Source organism: Sinohyriopsis cumingii, chromosome 1 (assembly GCF_028554795.1).
Source record: "Sinohyriopsis cumingii isolate HCF-2022 chromosome 1, ASM2855479v2, whole genome shotgun sequence".
Taxonomy (NCBI): Eukaryota; Metazoa; Mollusca; class Bivalvia; order Unionida; family Unionidae; genus Sinohyriopsis; species Sinohyriopsis cumingii.
Genome location: NC_142961.1, coordinates 61,776,210 through 61,795,235, shown reverse-complemented (window position 1 = coordinate 61,795,235; position 19,026 = coordinate 61,776,210). Strand labels below are relative to the sequence as shown.

Here is a 19,026-nt window from a genome sequence, read left to right as displayed (position 1 = left end):
CGTCCTCGATTAATCCGTTGAACGCTTCAAATACCACCCTATGAACATAATACTTCTTCTTTCCGGCACCAAACATCAAGTATCCGTGATTATTTTTCCATCCAACCGGCTTCTTCAGTCTACAATTTCTAACAACGCCGTCGCGAGATGCCTCGTAATTAACGAGCACAGGATGCGGCAGAAATTCTTGGTTCATTTGTATAATAATACTACTTGTTTAATTCATTATTTGGTTTAATTATAAACCTTGCAACATAGTCTTGGGGGGTTTTGATGACGATGTCTGCGGTGGGGTCAATGACGGCATTTTTTATTCGTTTATCATAATAACGTTTTAGTTCCCTGTATCGCTTTCCGCCACAATTGATACACAACTGCGATTTTCCTCTTACACCAACGTGGCAAACCAAGCACGGGAGGGGGCCAAGAGAACCATTACGAACGCTTTGTAAATGATACCCGCAGAATTCACCTCTACATGATTTATTGCACGGGGTTATCGACCCAATCATCAACCATTTGCATTTATTCATTATACTATATTCTTTCATTTAAATACTTGTTTTAATTATATGGAGGAGTTCGAGAGATTAGCAGCAATTAAGCCCTGGAAAAATATTAGGTTTAATCTCGATAGAGTCCTCAAGGACGCACCAAAAGCGTTAATAAACGATAGAACCCTGTTGAATAAAATACGCGATTGTATTAATGAATTCAAGCGTGATGGTGCATCTCATAGTTGGTCAACATTTCGAATTGATGGTGTTGTTGATGCTACCATGAACGACAACCGCGCAGCAATGATAATATCACAACTTGACGGTAAAAGGTATTTCTTCAGAGTAAAATTCATTGTCCGGGTGGAATCAGGTAATTGGATCATACGTGATAAATTTGAACCGGTTCTCAGCGATAAGAAAACAGTCATTGTTAGCCGCGACTCCAAGCCAGGGCTGTTAACCGGAGTTGACAGACCATACTATGAACGAGCGTATCCTGAAACAGCAGTTGTCTATGGAATATACCCGTTAAATAAGAAACCTGATATCGGAAAACTAGCGCCGATGAAACAGTCAACGGGGATAAATTGTGTAGCAGAACGAATAATAGAGCATTTTACAAATGCGTGTCGAGGAAACAAATTGACTGATTTACGACGTAGTAAAATAAACCAATGGGAGAAGACAGTGCGCGAGCGAGGAGCAACCATCAGCGACATAGCGAAATTAGAAACGTCGCTGAGATTTCCAATAACCGTTACAACGATAACCGGTGAAGTATTATATGAATCAAAGTATAAATCAAAGGGAGCCCCAATCAAAATTATTGATCATAACGAACACGCGTGGACGCCCGCGGTCACAATATTTCCACGGGATAGAACAGTAAAGTATATCCCGGGGGAATTTATACAGGATGGTTTTCTCGCGGAGAGGAAACTATTTGATGCTATTGCCTGCTTGTGTAAAAACGACCCTGTATCAGTGTGGTTACTTCGCAGCGCTGAAAACGACATGGATACCTTTGATCAGTTTGTAAGACCAAACGGTGAATTATATCGCACTGAAGCGTTTCACAACAAGATGAAAAAAACCGCCATGGAATTTGAAGAGCATGACGAACAACTGCTAACAAATTGTTTTACGATTCCATCGGTTGCGGCTCATGTTGCAGCAAGGAAAAATGCGTGGAGACCAACGCGCAAGGAATTTCTACCGGATGTACAATCCAGTTGTTTGGAATATTATCACGGTGGACTATGGAACACTGAATACAACCGCGACGCTATGATTTCCGTTGATATGGTTGCCTGTTATCCAGCGAGTTTTCTCGGGTATGGATCCGCCGCTGAGTATTTCAAACGATTTGGACACCCCAGACATGAAATGACTCGTGTTGCTATTAATGGACCACTGCCTGATTTTGATTTAACCGGATTCGCTCGCATAGTATCATTTGAATTCGCGGCAGGACTTCATCGCTGTTGTTATATTTGGATCGGTAGACACATGGCTGAAAAGAGATGGCTGCCAATAGCGCTGCTACGGTATATGATTGATTGTGGCATGCTAGTTTCGTTGATTGTTAGTGACGCGATTATATCATACCGGGCGCAGACTGAAGTCTGGTTACCAGAACCAGAGCGTCTAGATAGCATAATTGATGAATCCAGAAAACACATTGATGCCGACGAGGAATATATCATCGAATGGTCCAAAAAGATATTCAACCAACGAAACCGCGAGGCAAAAGATCTCGGTAGAAGAATAATCGGTAAGTTCACACAAGGTGGAAAAAACCATGACTACAAACGATATTGCTCACGGCTGATTATAGATGACGCAGAATATGATTTCGTAATCAAGGACGCAGTGGCAAAAAATAGATACGTGAACTGCAAAACAGCTTTCTTGTCCAATGGAACAAAGTTGGGTACAGTTGTTACCTACTTTGATGGAGACAGCCCCGCGTATCCACATTTGAGGGCGTCTATGCTGGGTTACGCCGCTATCAATTTATTCTCGATGATAAATAGATTTCCCGACACTGCGGTTAGAGTAGCCGTTGATTCATTTTATATAGACGTAAAGTACAAGGGAAACTTAGCCGAGTTTACTAGTCCGGACGAGAGTTGGGGTATATGGAGAATTAAAAATGAAATACGACGCGATTATTCCCCGTCAGCAAATGTCACCGTTGAGAACGACTACTTACGCGGTGATAAATTGTCAGAATGGTCTAATGCACCACCGTGTTCTGATCCAATTTGTAGATACAAAACAGTTTATTTAAGCGGCTGTGGCGGGTCAGGAAAGACGACTCGGGTAATTGAATTATTTCGAACGCGGGCAAGTATAATCGTGCTTACACCGACCCATAGACTAGCGCGAGCGATAAAACAACGAAATGTTGACGCCGTTACTTATCACAGCTTTTTTCGATACAGCGGCGGTGAGTGGACTCCTGATCGAATGGGGGAAAAATTTATTCCTGAGGTTATCATCTGGGATGAGATATGTACTGTTTCGTTAGATACTTTACAAATGTTTCTTGAGTGGTTGCTGCGCGCGAATACAGCGGTAATCATGTGTGGCGACCATGGCCAACCACCACCATTTGTCGGCGAGGGTCCACATGATTGGTTAAAGGGTTTTGTGGACTATTATGAAGAAACCGATACTGATTACCGAGCACTTGATGAACAACTGCGCGAGGTTAAAAAATTAATCAGATTACAGCCGGATAGAGTTCAATGTGAAATAATCCGCGAGGTGATTCCGGAAACGCCGTTAAATGAATTCTGGAAAACATGGAGACCAAACGATTTGATTGTAGCGAGTAGAAAGATAGTCAGAGACACACTTCAGCGGAAGTTGTTTGCGTTGCATAAGGAAAAGTTTCCAACGCGTCCAGTGCCGTTGTGTTATAGACCCGCTGACACACGGCGGCAGAACATTGAAGTTGAAATCCCGGGCCTGACAGAAAAACAAATTCTCGTTCTGAATGATATCGTGCTCGTTGATATCAGCGTCGTCGAGGACGCGCTACGTGCTGATAAATCCCCGTGGACGCTAGGATACGCAACAACAATACATTCCTCGCAAGGATTGACTATCACGGATACAATTGTTTGGATGGTTGATAATCGCATCGAATGGTCGAATCTAGTCTATCTCGCAGTGTCCCGAGTACGGAGGATAAATCAGCTTCGAAGAATTGTTATTGACGAAGCCACCGACGAAGCCGGCGACAACGATGACATTATCGATGCAAGCGTCATTGATAGAAAACTCTCGGGTTACCGCCAACAGGATAAAAAAAACAGCGGCGTTTTGATATTGATGCCGAATTAATAATTGCGTTACGACAACAACAGAATAATCACTGCGCGAGTTGCAATTGTGTAATGCGCTGGCGTTATTCGGATAAAGACGCTCGCCAATTTACCGTGGATAGGATCGATAACAGTCTCGGTCATATCCGTGGTAATGTGAGGTTAACTTGTCTTGAGTGTAATAGACGCAACGGCGCTAGTTAAGACCACGCGGGGGTAATTGAGTATCGTCAGGTATCACTTGTAGTTGCTCGCGAGTAAATCCGCGCTGAGGAGCAGTTGAATCCAGTCTATAGATCGGTGGTCTACCAGTTGATCGTGTTATCGTTGATATGTTATGTGTGGTAACACTCCAAATAGGATCAGTAGCTCTTTTTTTACCGCCTTCAAGCTCTCCTGGTTCATACAGATATCTGACAGTAACATCGCCGAGAATCGGCTTGGAAACGCTATTTAATTTTGATCTTCCGGGTATGTACTCGTATTTAATCGCGTCGCTGGGCTTCATGTTGATTGCTCGAGTAATCTCGTTATTTAACGCTCCAATTACGCCTGGTAACCTTTTAACCCATTCACGAGATCGTTTTTCTTGGATGAATTCCTTCGCGTATTGATACCCAAATAACCGTTCAGCAAGAGTCCGATTGAATCGTTCAACAATTGCCTGATCACGATGTAGCGCAGTATGACCTCGTCGTATCGCGACGCTATGATGTTTCAGCGTTGATAAAACAGCGCCGCGAAATTCACTACCAGGATCAACTTGTAATAGATTTGGCCAGCGCAGAGGACCCCTTCGGTAAATCCGCTCAAATGCATCGGCTACTTCAGTTGCTGACTTTGTTTTCAAGGGCTCCGCTTGTTTGTATCGACTCGCAACATCAACTACAGTTAGCGCGTATTTGTAACCGTTGTCATGCGGCAGAAATAATATATCAGCCTGATGAACTTCATTAGGTACGCTGACATCAAAGTGTGAGAAGTTTATTTGTTTAGGCGGTGGTAGATAAATTTGCCATATAGCCTGTTTGGATAACCAATTAGCCGCAACGGCCTTTGTTACCTTTGCAGCGCTTGCGAGTTTACCAATTGCGGCCTTTCCTTTCCAGTATCCTCTCGGAGAATAATAGATGGATTCCATGTTGTTATTATAAACGCTAGCGTTTTCAATTACCAGCGCGAGAAGCTCCGCTTCCAATCATTAATTTACCTTTCATAGCCGATTTTACCAACCATGAAGCCAATTTTTCTTTGAATGATTTATCAGGAATAGCATTTAACGCGTGAATTAATTTTACATCCGCGATATGACGCTGTTGCAGATCACCGCTACGATAAGCTATATCATGTATCCGACATGCTTCGTCGATAGCGTTTATTGGATACTCACCGGGTCGCGGCTGATTTTGATCATCGAGTCTGATATCTAATCGTGTTCCGGGGCCACAGTAGCTATATCCTGGGAGGTGCTTTTCTCCTGGATACTTTGCCCACGGTGTTCCGGGGAGTTTTGATAACTTGGCTGCAATATCACCTCCTCGCTTTTTTTTAAAGCATCCCCGGGTATAGCAGAAATAAATCTAAATTTCTTTGTATCGCATTGTACACACTTACCAGTAAGCGCCGATCTGTTATTTCTCGTTGTAACGGTTGTCATATCATTTGTGCCAGTACGCACTCTACACTTCACACAATATAGATCCATAATTTATGTATAGAGATATGAATATAATTGATTTTTCGGCGACTAAAACGAGAGAACCAGTTAAGCATGTTGCAGCGTTACCAAACTCGATCCGGATGATTATCATCGGACCATCTGGATCCGGCAAGACGCAATTATTACTTAATTTAATAATGAGATGGATGAAGTGGGATAAGTTGTATTTAATCGCCCCTAGCGTGGATGATCAACGATGCTACGAGGTGTTGAAAGATTTTAACGAGAATGCATCAGCGATCGCTGAAAAAAATGTTATTGAGTTTATTACAGATATCAATGATGCACCAGGTATTGATGATATTGATGGCGACGTTAACAATCTAGTCGTGTACGATGATGTTATGTTAGACAATCAAAAAAACCCAGCTAGGATATTTTCCAGAGGCAGGCATAAAAACACCGACGTGATATATGTCACTCAACGATACACTCAGATTCCAAAAGTAATCAGAGACAACTGTAATATTCTTGTTGCATTCAACGGCGTTGATACACACACGCTACGAAATATTTGGCAGACATGGTGTGGCGGTGACATGGACTTTAATGGTTTTCGAAACTTTTTTAGTCATGCTCAGTCGACCCCACATGGATTTGTAACGATAAATTTACATGATCCTCGGACACGATATCGTATCGGACTTGACCAAATATTCGGTTAGTTGTAAATAACCACTTAGCAGCAGGGGGGGAATGACATCGACGCGGTCGTCGCTGTGCTTACCGGACGCTGACGACGCTGGGGATCGGCTCGCAGAACCAAATGACGTCACCATCGTGTAGGATGGACCGACGTCGTTTTTTTTTTACCAGCGCTGACTACACCGGATCCGCTGAGTGCAGAAAGTAATAATTAAGCAAAATAACGATTGGACAAAATGTCCGATTCGCCCCCCCTGCTGCTATATTTGCAATCTGTTAACATTATTTATTCATAGTTGACAATCTCACATAAATATATATGACTGAACATTTAAATGGAAAGAATATGTAACAAAACGTGCATATTTTGCAAATTAATTTGCATTTTTGTTTTCCTTCTTACTTGTTATTCGGCCTTTTTGATAGACAAATTTTACAGTTAAATTCAATCTAAGTGGTTAGAGCGTTCGCCTCCGATATGGTGGGTCGCGGGTTCGAACCCTCGGTCGAGTCATACCAAACACTTATAAAAATGGTACTAGCAGCTATTATGCTTTGCGCTCTGCATTAACAGATTAGTGTTAGGACTGGTCGGCCTGGTGTCAGGATAATGTAACTGAGTGGGACATGATGCTACATGTCTGCGGCATGATGCCCCAGTGCAAGACATCACTTTAAACTGCGACACTGCTGACATAGTAGTGATACGACTAGAGTTGTTAAAGCTACGTTACAAATCTAAAATACACACACTCACGCACACGCACACACACACACACATTGATACTTGCATGTAGTAAATGTACATTCGATTCAGTCACTATAATTCAATCTCATGTTAACTTATAATAACATGATACTTAATGCAATTTCTGTTCTCTCATTGTTAAATTCCTCATGCGAGATGATGATGTAAGGATTGGTCTGCTCGGTGTTTTAGTTAGTGCCCGATTTGGTCTCACTTGTTTGAAGGATTTGGTATACTGCTATTTTATGCTGCAAAGCAATACGACACTTTATAAGTGACTGAACATACGGATATGGAGTTAAACAGTGTTGGTTATGCAATACAGGTATATTTTGGACCAAAGTAAAAGGATAATTTATTTATTTATTTATTTATTTTACTTCTTTATTTACTTCTTCACTCGCTGAAAGGTGTTTGACTACATTTTACATCTTCCGAATACAGTACATAGATCTGTCGATATGAAATGAATTCAGTTTTTTACATGAAATGCCGTCCTAATCTTTACTTACCTAACTTTGACCAATGGTCCATTTAGTCTATTAAAGAAAAAGAAGCAATACGAGTTAATGGCTCTGTTCCGAACAGTTAACTTGTTTGTAAAGAAATACTTGTGGCTACTGCTTCCCTCAAAATTACCCGATGTTTATCGACCGATCGATCGAGAGACTTTATTAAACGTAGGAACCTAAACCGTTGTTATTTAAAGATTAAAACAAACCCAGAATTTAAGGATCAAATATTGTACAAAAAGAATTTACTTTCGAAATTAATTACGCAACGTCAGATCATACTGTGTATTAGACCTACATTCTTTTAAAATATAAATGATGTAGAGTCAAATTCTATTTTGGTTGAATATTTTCTGTCTGCTTGTCCGTTTGTCTTCCGTAGCGGTACACACACACACACACACACACACACAGAACATTAAGATAGATTAGCCAGTTGTAATTTAGACACAAAATGTAGAGTATGACATGCAGTCTGGTGTATTTTGGCAACTTTGTAGCAACTGCATTCTTTTCATTTCTAGAGCCATAATTCATTTGTTCTTTGACTTCCGACGATGGACTTCTTAATCGTCCTACAAACTTGATGTAATCAGAGCGTTCGATTTGTTTCTTTGAACATTCTAAGCTAATGGCTGCATGTAAGTTTCCAGTGACCCAATGCATTTTCGACCCATTACCTTTTCTCTCATTCTGTATCATGCATCCGTATCCCGTGATAGAATTGTTATTCGTCGAAGGAATAGTGTTTTACACTGATAAGTTGTCAAATGTGCATTTATATCTTGGTACATTTTGATGAATCTATAAAATGAATAATTGTCAGATAATCCATTCAGCAGTTCAGCATGGCAATCCCAATTTGTCCACTAGCCCTAATATGTTCTCTAAACACGTCGTCAGCGTACTTTTGACTACATTATATTAGTCACAGTTCTCCAGTCGTTCCCTGTCATTCGTTTTAGTTTTTATATGCAGTTTGTTTTCCAAGGTTGATATTTCTTACATCTAGATTCTTTCGCCGAGCATTCTAATCAAGAGTGTCATCGTTGAGATAATTCAGCTAAGGAAACATAGTGGTATTTGCTAGGCGTAATTTTGATCTTGACACCGAATCTTTAATCAAATTTGCTGTTTCCTCACCAGCAACTTTCATGAGGTCTTTTTTGATGTAATTGTATATAGACAGGCTACAAGGATCATAACATTTCAAACCTAATTTCATAGTTCTTTCACTTTAACATTTTGGGGAATTACGGTAAAATTGTATGTCTCATAACTAGAATTCTAAACTTTGCACTTTAGGAATACATTCGTCGTTTACTTCTGCAGAATGGTGAATAAATTCTTTGAAGGTCTGTTTGCCAACATCACAATAATAGTTGGGGGGGGGGACACACTTTAAATACTGAGTTTATTATAATGACATACATGTTCCCATTAAAACAACTAATTACGAAAGGAGTAAGGATAGTTATCGTGTGACGAGTTCGTTGTCTCAAGAGAATAAGCTGTTATTACATGAAGTACAGGCTGCTATAGACCTTTTTCCGGAAGTCGAATCTGGGGTTTTCTACGCCAATATGTAGCGCCTGCGCAATCAACGTTGGCCAACATTCGGCGATTGTGGCTAATATAGTGCATGTTCGTGCAGAAATTTTCAGACGAATTTCTAAAGGTTTGACATCAGTACACCGTTTACAGCAATAGTGTGTTTGCAAAACACGAGTCAATTATTACGTGTTTAGGCTCCAACAAAACGTAACAGAAAAGAGTGAAGACAACAAGCTTTGCAAAATTTAACAAATATTTTTTTCCATAGAAAACCAAGGTAAAAATGTGAAAAAGAATTTACAGTTTTACAATTCAAATCCAAAATTAATCCGAGAATTAAAAAATATAAATCCTATTATTAAAAAGTCCTAAATGAAAAAGAGTTCGAATCCCGATGAAATCCAAAATGGAAGACGATGACGTCTGTTGTAACCTGTAAGTGCTGCAGTGTCAACAATCTCTTGTTGAATCGCAGAAAATATTATTCCATTTTTTTAATTATTTATAAATTTCGATAAATGTCCTGTCCAAGAAATAATTTAGATCACTAGTATTTCCATGGAAAAGAATCACTTTTCTGTAAAATAATTTGAAGAAGAAAAAAATTAGCCCAAAACTGGTCACAACATAAAACACCTGGATCTCTCAAGTGTTAAGGCAAGAATGACAATTCCTTCTCAAAACATTAATAATAAGTCTACCTACAACGCAAAACAGATTCCCGGATGGAGATCAAGAGTTCACCCTTCTGGGAAAAACAACAGTTTGTAACAATAAACATGTTGCTTGTCACGTACTCCAGATATGGCCTTGATACCACTTTGTGAATCTTGCTCTGAGAAAGAATAAAAAAGTTAAAAAAAGTTGTTTACCAAAAACTATCACTGGTTCTGAATCAAGGTCAGGAACTAGGTCAGCATCAGATACAAAGTTTATATTGTAAGATGTTTACTTTGAAAAATAAAATAAAAATCAGTAAGAACTGAACTCTATTCCAGTATATAAAGTTACATTTATAATAGCATGTAATGGAAATAAAACAAGATAAAACTACAAACAAACAATTAAATTAAATCAAAAATAAATTAAATAAATATACATAACACAATATGTCAGTAACCTGCCTAAAACAAAAAAGTAAATATGAGCACAAGCTGCATACCAGATGATCAGGGCAGAGGCCAGGATTTGTGGGCCTTAGGAAAAATGATCCAGTAAGCCCTTATGAATTGCAAATTGAAACACCTGTGGACCCTCTGCTCGTAGCGGGCCCCCCATAATTAGTCCTACCCTGTCCGCGGTCATGAATAGGGCTTGCAACGTTGGATGATCCATTTATGTTAGAAGAGGGGTGGGTGGACGAGTTTACTATGTGGCCAGAATTACTATTTGTACAAATCTACGTGTATTTAGTTTACTCTTCAGGACTATATGCTCGCGAAAACTTGAAGGCTTGTAAATCTCTTTGAGGCATATAATTAATATTATAGTGGATGGATGCATACTTGTTACGTTTAAAAACACAGGTGAACACATCATCATGAAGGCCCACGTAACCAGATCGATCCCATGTCCTATCCTAGAAGCCACACGAGTTACACAGAGCTGATAGTGCTGTAGTAACTGACCATTGAGAGAGAGAGAGAGAGAGGAAACACCGCAACACCGACCTGTCACCAACATTGATTTGGAAAGGACAGGAAGCAATCAAGTCAGCAAGTGTACTGTTTCTGAGACATGTGCTCGGGAAGGACTAATGAATTTAGACTTGCCAGAATGGGTAATTTTTTGAAGGTCACGTGCTTACCATTTTAAAAAGGAACAAACGCAATGCTCAATTTTACAAATATTGCTAGGATTAGCCCCATCCTACCATATTCAGAGCCGTGTGTTTGTGTGTGTGTGTGTGTGTGTGCCCTTGGAAGGGTGTACTTTTATTGCTCTTTTTACACTTTGCATCTGTACGAAGATTTATTCTCCAAGTAGCCATGTTCTGCCTCCCAAAAATTACAGTTAACGTGGTACGTGTTTTTTCTACATTAATTTCAATAGGCAACACTTTTTCGACTTCATATCAAGTTATACAGTACATCGTACAGTTGTAAAAGATTTGCATTTTGAGGATTGCATACCTTATAGAAAATACGAGTCATCATGTCGTATTTTTTTCATATTTTTGTAATGTTAATAAATGTCGCATTATGTGTCCAGCATCGACAAGACCTAGTACAGTCATACTTCTTTAAGACGGTTTACGTGCAAAGTTTGAAGATTCCAGGAGAAGGTGTAGCTGCAGATATGGGCTGAAATTAATATGCGAATTACGATGGAACGAAAGCTTTCACTTGTTTATTTGTGTTGGGGACAACAATTGTGATGTATAACTTAACAAAATTCTTAACGAAACGTGCGAAAATACACATCGATTGAAAACATGTGACCAAACCGATCACTTAATGGAGTGCAACACTTATAGGCAAACCGTACAAAGTACGTTTACATAACCTTACACATACATTTGGCACCATGCACTTGAAAATAAATTTAAAAAAAGAATAGAAGTCTCATGAAATTTCATGAAGTTAACGTGATATTGACGGCAATGTACTAAATGTTCACATTTATTCTATGCTCGTATAAGTTTGAATTTCTCTACGAACCAAATAGCGTGTGTTAGCAGTAAAACACCAGTGCACATTTATCTGAAAAACATGAATTGTTATTATACGTTACATTAAACTGCTCAGCCATATATATATATATATATATATATATATATATATATATATATATATATATATATATATATATATATATATATATATATTCTGCTTACCTTCGGCAACCCTCAGAGGTCAAGCACAACACTGGTAATGATGCCAAATATTCCAACGTTGAGAAACACGCAGTTCCGTTTTCAGTCGCTTGAGGCAAACTAGAAGATATTCATTGTGGTCCAAAAACTGCTAATATGTTTCTCGAGTCAGTAATAGGCTAGTCAGTTACTATCAGATACTAATACAACATTATCTGCACGCGTTTATTTCAATATTTTATTTGCTAGTATTAAATGTTGTATTTTTCTGTTATTGTCTTTCCTTTATCATGGTATTCAGACCATTAAGTGAATATTATTGTTAATGTGGAGAGAGTTCGAAATACGCTTGATGCTCAGTCCTCGCTATATCTTGATGTGATATTTTACGAATAACAATTATTCAGTCCAAAGATTTTCCCTTTCTCCCAGTACGTTTCAAAAGTATTTTGGTCATTTTTTTCTTTCTTTTTCAAATATTTTTTCGTTGTTTTTTATATCAAAGTTTTTAATGATTAGACTCCTGGTCCACTTTTATATATACCCCACTTTTATATATACCCCAATGTAACTAGAACTATGAATGTTACAATGTATTAGCCAGTGAAATTTAAAACTTTACAATGCCAAATTGACCATCGTAACAGTTCATGCAAACTGCACGAAATCACAAAATTACGTTGACTGCAGCATTATTATTCAGGAAAGCATACTGGATTATTTTATACTAGCTAAATACAACTTATTGATAGTACATTTTGTGAATGCTGTTGATCATTACAGCTTGTTATACATCAGTGTTTCTGTTTCAAATGCTCATAATTTCAGCCTTCCCCAACATCTGATATTTCATGAGAGTCAGGTAAAATACCTTCATCTGTTCGTTCATCCGTCAGTTGTCATAGCCGTTTGACGTAAGCATAGAATGGTAACCACCAACAGTGAGATTGTCCTGTCCTCAACCATAATGATAAATTCCTCTTCTCTTCGTCACGCTGAGCCTCACAGGGTAAGAATGTACGTCCAGAAGATTTAAATGTGTATACGCATGGTGGTAAAATACAGAAAGCAAAATAGAACATGATCAGCAGAAATGGCGCCCCTACCCACTTTAGTCCTGGACAGTCATCTGTATCACCCGCCACTTACGACGGCCATTTGTATCTGTGTCTGATTCTTTTATAAATGATTCGGATATGCATCTCTTGCAGACTTGGATCCAAGTAAAGTTTGCACCCAATGAAACGTCTCGTTGGCCACCAGAATGCGAAGTTTGCCATAGCAAATTTGTAATGAGCCAGAAAATAAAGGTATTTTTCTCTATTACAGACTGTTGCATTATTTGCATACTAGTTTTATGCCAATAATTACATGTTCCTTCCTTCTATCTATCTATCTCTCTCTCTCTCTCTCTCTCTCTCTCTCTATCTATCTATCTATCTATCTATCTATCTATCGGTTGGTCTGTCTATCTGTCTGTCTGTCAGTCTGTCCGTCCGTCTTCTCGCCCAACGGCCCTCCCATCCATCCATCTGTCTGTCTCCCTCCCGTCCGCCCGCCCATTCATCCATCCATCCATCTATCTAGCATGAATTCGACATGTGAGCTGATACGAACCATAACCATAGAGCACTGAAATTAAGAATGCTTTAAAGTTAGGTTTAACAACATAATCACAGCGAGTAGACGTATATACATAAAGGCAATGATGTGGATATTATGAGCCAATTGCTTATAATAATGGTCTCCTTGACGGCCTGCTGTCCCATTGCGTATTGGCGCATAAATTATGGCATTACACATTGAATAGTGCTGACCCGGAGTATCAAAGGTTAGGTGAAGTTTCTGGGTACCAAGCCGTTTGGTTTCATATCTTTATCTGGAAGCTGCCTAGCAGAAAGAATGTATATTATTTCATGGATAAATAAACATAGGGTATGTGCTTTTCGTATTTACGTCTCAGTTTATTGCTTTGTTAGATTTTAGTGATTATTTGTTTGATTATTGGAAGTCGCTGTTGGTGAGATATTTCTCAGCCTGTGTAATTGGTTAGCCAATTTCAAGGAACAGACAGACGTCATAATGCACATTACCATGCGACTTTATGATAGCACGGTTTAGATTTGTGAAATGGACCCTCCCTAATCTCTCAACGTGGGGAATTCTCTAGATATTTGTTTAGGTGTACATACTTAAGATGAGGTCAGATCAGGATAGCCTATTAGTTCCTATCTTATTTTAGAGGTGCTGTTTGGCAGTGCCTTTGAGACATATATTCATGACAGGGGCTGATTTTTACCATGGACTGCTTGTGAAGGAGTCATTCTTTATTTTGATATGCCGTTTATAGTGGTTGTGAAAGCAGTGTGGCGAAAGTGCACATATAAGAAAGCGTTAAATATGGTTCTAAACTATCTTCTGGTTGACCCGAAAATGGGATCATGACCCAGATAAGAATAATTGTCTGCAGTGGGTGTTTCGTGCTTTGTATTTCATCGTGTGAAGTACTAATGTTCGGCTACCAACGACAAACTGGTGAATCATGCAAATGTGAAGGTTTAATTTCGTTATTTGTGGTCATTGGCTGATTATGGAAGAATTATTTATAATTTCTTCGCGTTCAAGAACCTTTCAGTTTACTGTTGTCTTGAGGTCTTTGGAAATGGGGGAAACAATGGACTTCAAGCCAGACTCATGCATGTGTTTGAATCGCTCTGTAAAAAGACATTTTTGCTTGTAAAAATATACTGCCGTAATGACTAACGCAAATCTAGTAAACGTAGGCACAAAAATACATAAGAGCTTGAACTTTACATCAACCACCATAATCAAGCCCTTACTAAGGGGATTTTATTTTTTTAACAGAACAAGGAAACTATTTCATTGTTTATATAGTTATTAAAAGAGTTTGTACGAACGTACTGGGCATGGTTGTACAGTGATTTACGTACAGGTTTTGTTTTCTGGTGGTAATGTATTTGCCGTTACAACCAGTTCCACAGTTCCAATGTACTTAAGGTAGAGCCGTTGTCGTAATCCACAACCGTTGTCTCCGCAGATAATAAAGAAAAACAACTTGTTTTCTTGTTTCATGAAACGTTTAATGTTCAGATGGATTATAATGGGTCTTACCGTAAATACTCTTTCTCATTCAATAACTGTCCTCTACCCCTAAACTAACCCCCTTCACGAAAATGCCAGAGGTGGAGGGGGACTCCTCCTGTGTAAATATACTGGAGAAATAACTGTACCTGTAAGAGTGTCACAAAATGCATCCTAGCATTTCGGTATTTAATAGCATCAAATTATCATAAACGAAAAAAAAAACACAAACAAGACTTCTAATTCATTACATTTTCAAGCACTTTTTTCTAGATGTACCAGGTGGTAAGCGTAACACACGTTATTTTCTTTATGCTTTGCAATACTTTTTCTCTTTGAAGCTGAGGATATCCAGATGTCCTGAAATCACTGCGCAAGACAAACTGCGATATGTAATCTTTTGCTTCAGTATCTTCTTCGTGCTTTTGTGTTTGATCATCGTCTTCGTTGCTTTTGCAAATATGCGAGACCGGACTGAAAACCCTAAGAACAGTACAGATTATAATAAGGACGACATCTTGCTTGTTGTTTTCGGAGTCTTTTTATTCGTATCCGTCTTCGTGGCATTAATTTCTCAGCGACACGCAAGTCTTTCATTCATTCAAGTTGCTCAAACATTCTTCAGGAATTCCAAAGAGTGGACAGTTACTTCCATTGACAAACATTCTGATGTGATCGCCGGTGAAGTAGTCTGATTATCATGTAGTAGCTGTGCATGCTAATACGTACCTTCGTGGTCCGGGACCCTGTGTGTCAAAAACATTTAAAGAGTAGATGTAAGTGACATACATTTGTGCGGTTGCGGTATGTTCTTCAAGCAGCAAGACGCTCCAGAAAGTTTACTTTAAAAAATAATCATTCTATGAGGCATTATAATGAAAATTGTATAAAGTGACATTTACATTTCCAAAATAAGAAGTAGCAGTCATACACTATCCTTATGCTGAAAACTGCTTGATGCAAAGATATGGTGCAATATATCAGAGAGCAGCACTTTGTTCCAAATGCGAATAGCCTGGTACATACTTCTGTGTTTGTGTGTATTGGTTTGCTAGTGTTTTGTTAGTTGGATGATGTTTGGTTGTTTGGTTGTGTGTATATATTTGCGTGAGAGGGAACAAATGTTTTAGATGGCCTTACTTTGTAAGACGTAGACTACCTCAGCTAACCAATTTATGGTTATCTACCCTGGAAACAGAGGCGGCGTTAGAAGTACCCGGGGCCTAGGGCCGACCATGACCGCGCGGGGCCAGAGTATCGGTATCTCGATTGGTATGCTACTGCAAACACTGATTATATCTAGACTAGGTCAACTTTCGCGATTTGGCGCACGAATTTAGTTTTTTCATTATTCATATTTTTAAAAAATTCTTTTTGTGGACAACGGTTTTTTTTAATCGAAATAATAACACGAGACCTTAGACCTGAAGCGCGGGGCCCCCTCAAGAGCGGGGCCTGGCCGGTCGCCCCACTTGCCACCCCCAAACGCCGTTCATGCCTGGAAACATAAACAACACAGAGGTTTATGCTTTTCAGTATATCACGTGAGTTAACATTTTCAAGATCGCTAATTAAAGTCACTGTTGCACGAGTGTTGCAGACAACTTAGCCCAAAATTTTGTAAACAATAATATATGCTCCACGAATTTCACTCTTCGTATTATCTACCATAATTCAGAACATAAGTTGTTCATCACCACTAAGTTAACGATGTTGTGAACGATGTGATCTTTGCGCTTATATCCAGCCGCATGTGGGTTTACTGCTAATGCATGTTGTCGACGTTTTTGAAGAAATAAAAATAAATAATCACAGGCAGAGGGAAAAGTATAAATTTAACCCCTCTATCTCCAATTTTAGTAACTTAGGACCCTCGCTAAGGACAAACAACAACAACAACAACAAAATGTTTCCGGGCGACCGACCATCCCTGTTTCTTATTGCCGACCATAAAGCTTACTTTCCCCCATGTTAAAAAGGATCACAATAATCAATATAAAACGACCTGCCAAAATAATTTTAAAACCAGTGCAATAGGAAACACCTTTATTTATTTTTTGTTTCTTGGCATAAAGTGGTCAGATGAATATACCCAAGAAAAGAATCAAAAGTCTTCAGTTCAATTTAGGTCCGTAAATTACTTCACATCTCGAAATTTCTTTCTTTAAATAAAATACAGTGTATTTGTCTTGTTCATCCTACAGTAATGGCATACCACTAAGCATTCAAAGGTCACTTAGTACATTTAAGACTATATGCAATCGTTCTTGGATAAATAAAAGTACTGTCGTTTTCAGTCCCTGAAAACATTTTGTAGAAACCATTAAATCTGAGACATTCTTAAACGTTTCAGAGAAGTTTAAAGTAGTGTTATCTCTTTTTTAAGAGCATGATGTTTTCTTCTACTAAAACTTATTTCCATTCACTCAGCCTTGTCTAGCTCTGGCAAAATGTCATTGTCGTAAAAATACTGGATGGTATAAGTGGTAGAGTAATATTTTAATTTGGAAGAATATTTTAGGAATTTAATGACTTTGGGATATTTTATTTAGTTGTGTTTTCGGACTGAGTCAAAAGGTGTTAGCTCTGAACTAACCTATTCAAATTTGATGTCTGATATAACCAAATATTTATTATTTATTTATCATTTCCGAGTTTGTCATGAAAATTGAAATACATTTTCTAACGCACGTATCCGCATTTAGTCAACATCCCTAAACTTGTAACTCGTTGGTTCCATACGTTTAGGTCTCATTTGGAACGGACTTCATATTGTTATTGTTATTGTTATTATTATTATTATTATCATCGTGAAGAGAATTCTTTTTCTGTTATAAAGGTACCATTTAAAAGAATCATCATTCTGATATATTCTAAGGTACAGACCTACTGTGTAATGTTGTTTTGCACACATTGTAAATTCAATGTGATGTAAAGCATTTCCTCGTTTTCTGATATGCATGCATAGAGAAACCTCATTAATCCAGACTCCGTTTATCCAGAAACCTCGCTATCCGGACTTGTTTCAACGGGAACGGAGTTTCTAACCGTATACTTGCTCCGTTAATCCAGAATTCCGAGTTCCGGGTCCGAAAATCAAAATCGGGGACCAAAGTGTAAAAGTGCTAAAAAAAAAATTGCCTCGATAATCCAGAAATAATCTGTCAAAAAATAAGAAAATTCGAAGAATCGTATAATAAATTGCAGTCAGTCAGATAACTCTGATTAACCTACGCACATCTGGTGGTGTGTCAATTGCTCAATCTCTGATTGGTCAAATTCTAGTGGCACGTTAAAGTTATACAATGAAGATGTAGTCATGTGTATGTAAAAACGTAGAGTAGCGTGACCAGCGATTGTATAAACAATGTTTTGCTCAAACAAATACACTGGGATCAAATGGTCCACACTTTTCACACAACATATGGCAAATAAAATAGGTGTGTCATGTCTCTTTGTTGTTTTCCAATTGTATGTTGCAATCAGTTTGTCGATGGCTAAAACAAAAATAAAGGTAATTGTAAGCTTTGGACAGGGTAGGATTCATTTCAGAATAATAAGATAGGTCAAGAATTAGTTCATTAGTGGTTATAACAGTTGTAAAATACGACTTATAAAAATAACCACATTTTATTAGTTTTCTATAACGCATTTCTCTGCAAAATATCAGCTTGTATTCGTTGCATTGTTTACATTACATGCATTATGGGATACCATCAAGCAAGCGTGGGCAAGGAGATATACCGGCCAGCATATAAAAGATTTCCCAGTTGGTTAAACTTATATTTATGTACATGTACATTCTCTAATATAGTGAAATAAACAATGTCAATATACGTATTCGTTATTTCAACTTGTATTGAATATACATGTGCAGCTAGCAAATATCTGTACATGTATATGACATGATGACATCGTCAAATAAAAATGTGCTTGATCCGGAAAACTCATTAATCCATATATATTCACTAGGAACGAAGGTGTCCATACTGTACAGGTAATTTCGTATTGTTTTGTCGTGTGTTGATTAAACTGTACTTATTCATCATAACTCACACTGCCTCGAGACAAATCTAATATTCACAATTTTACCTG

At 38.4% G+C, this 19,026-nt stretch overlaps 1 protein-coding gene across 2 annotated transcripts in view; it reads left to right on the top strand.

The window, feature by feature from the left end:
• LOC149806967 (E3 ubiquitin-protein ligase MARCHF1-like) overlaps window positions 1–18,767 on the top strand; it is a 30,549-nt gene extending 11,782 nt beyond the window's left edge. Inside the window, exons 3-4 of one of the 2 annotated variants that reach the window (XR_016421411.1) lie at window positions 12,658–13,139; window positions 15,273–18,767. Coding sequence is in view for 1 of the 2 variants with exons in the window: in XM_089960176.1 (XP_089816302.1) it covers window positions 13,041–13,139; window positions 15,273–15,626 (453 nt within the window). In the remaining variant the exon portion in view is untranslated. The remainder of the gene's footprint in view (window positions 1–12,657; window positions 13,140–15,272) is intronic. The other variant, XM_089960176.1, reaches the window with a different exon arrangement.
• The last annotated feature ends 259 nt before the right edge of the window (window positions 18,768–19,026 follow it).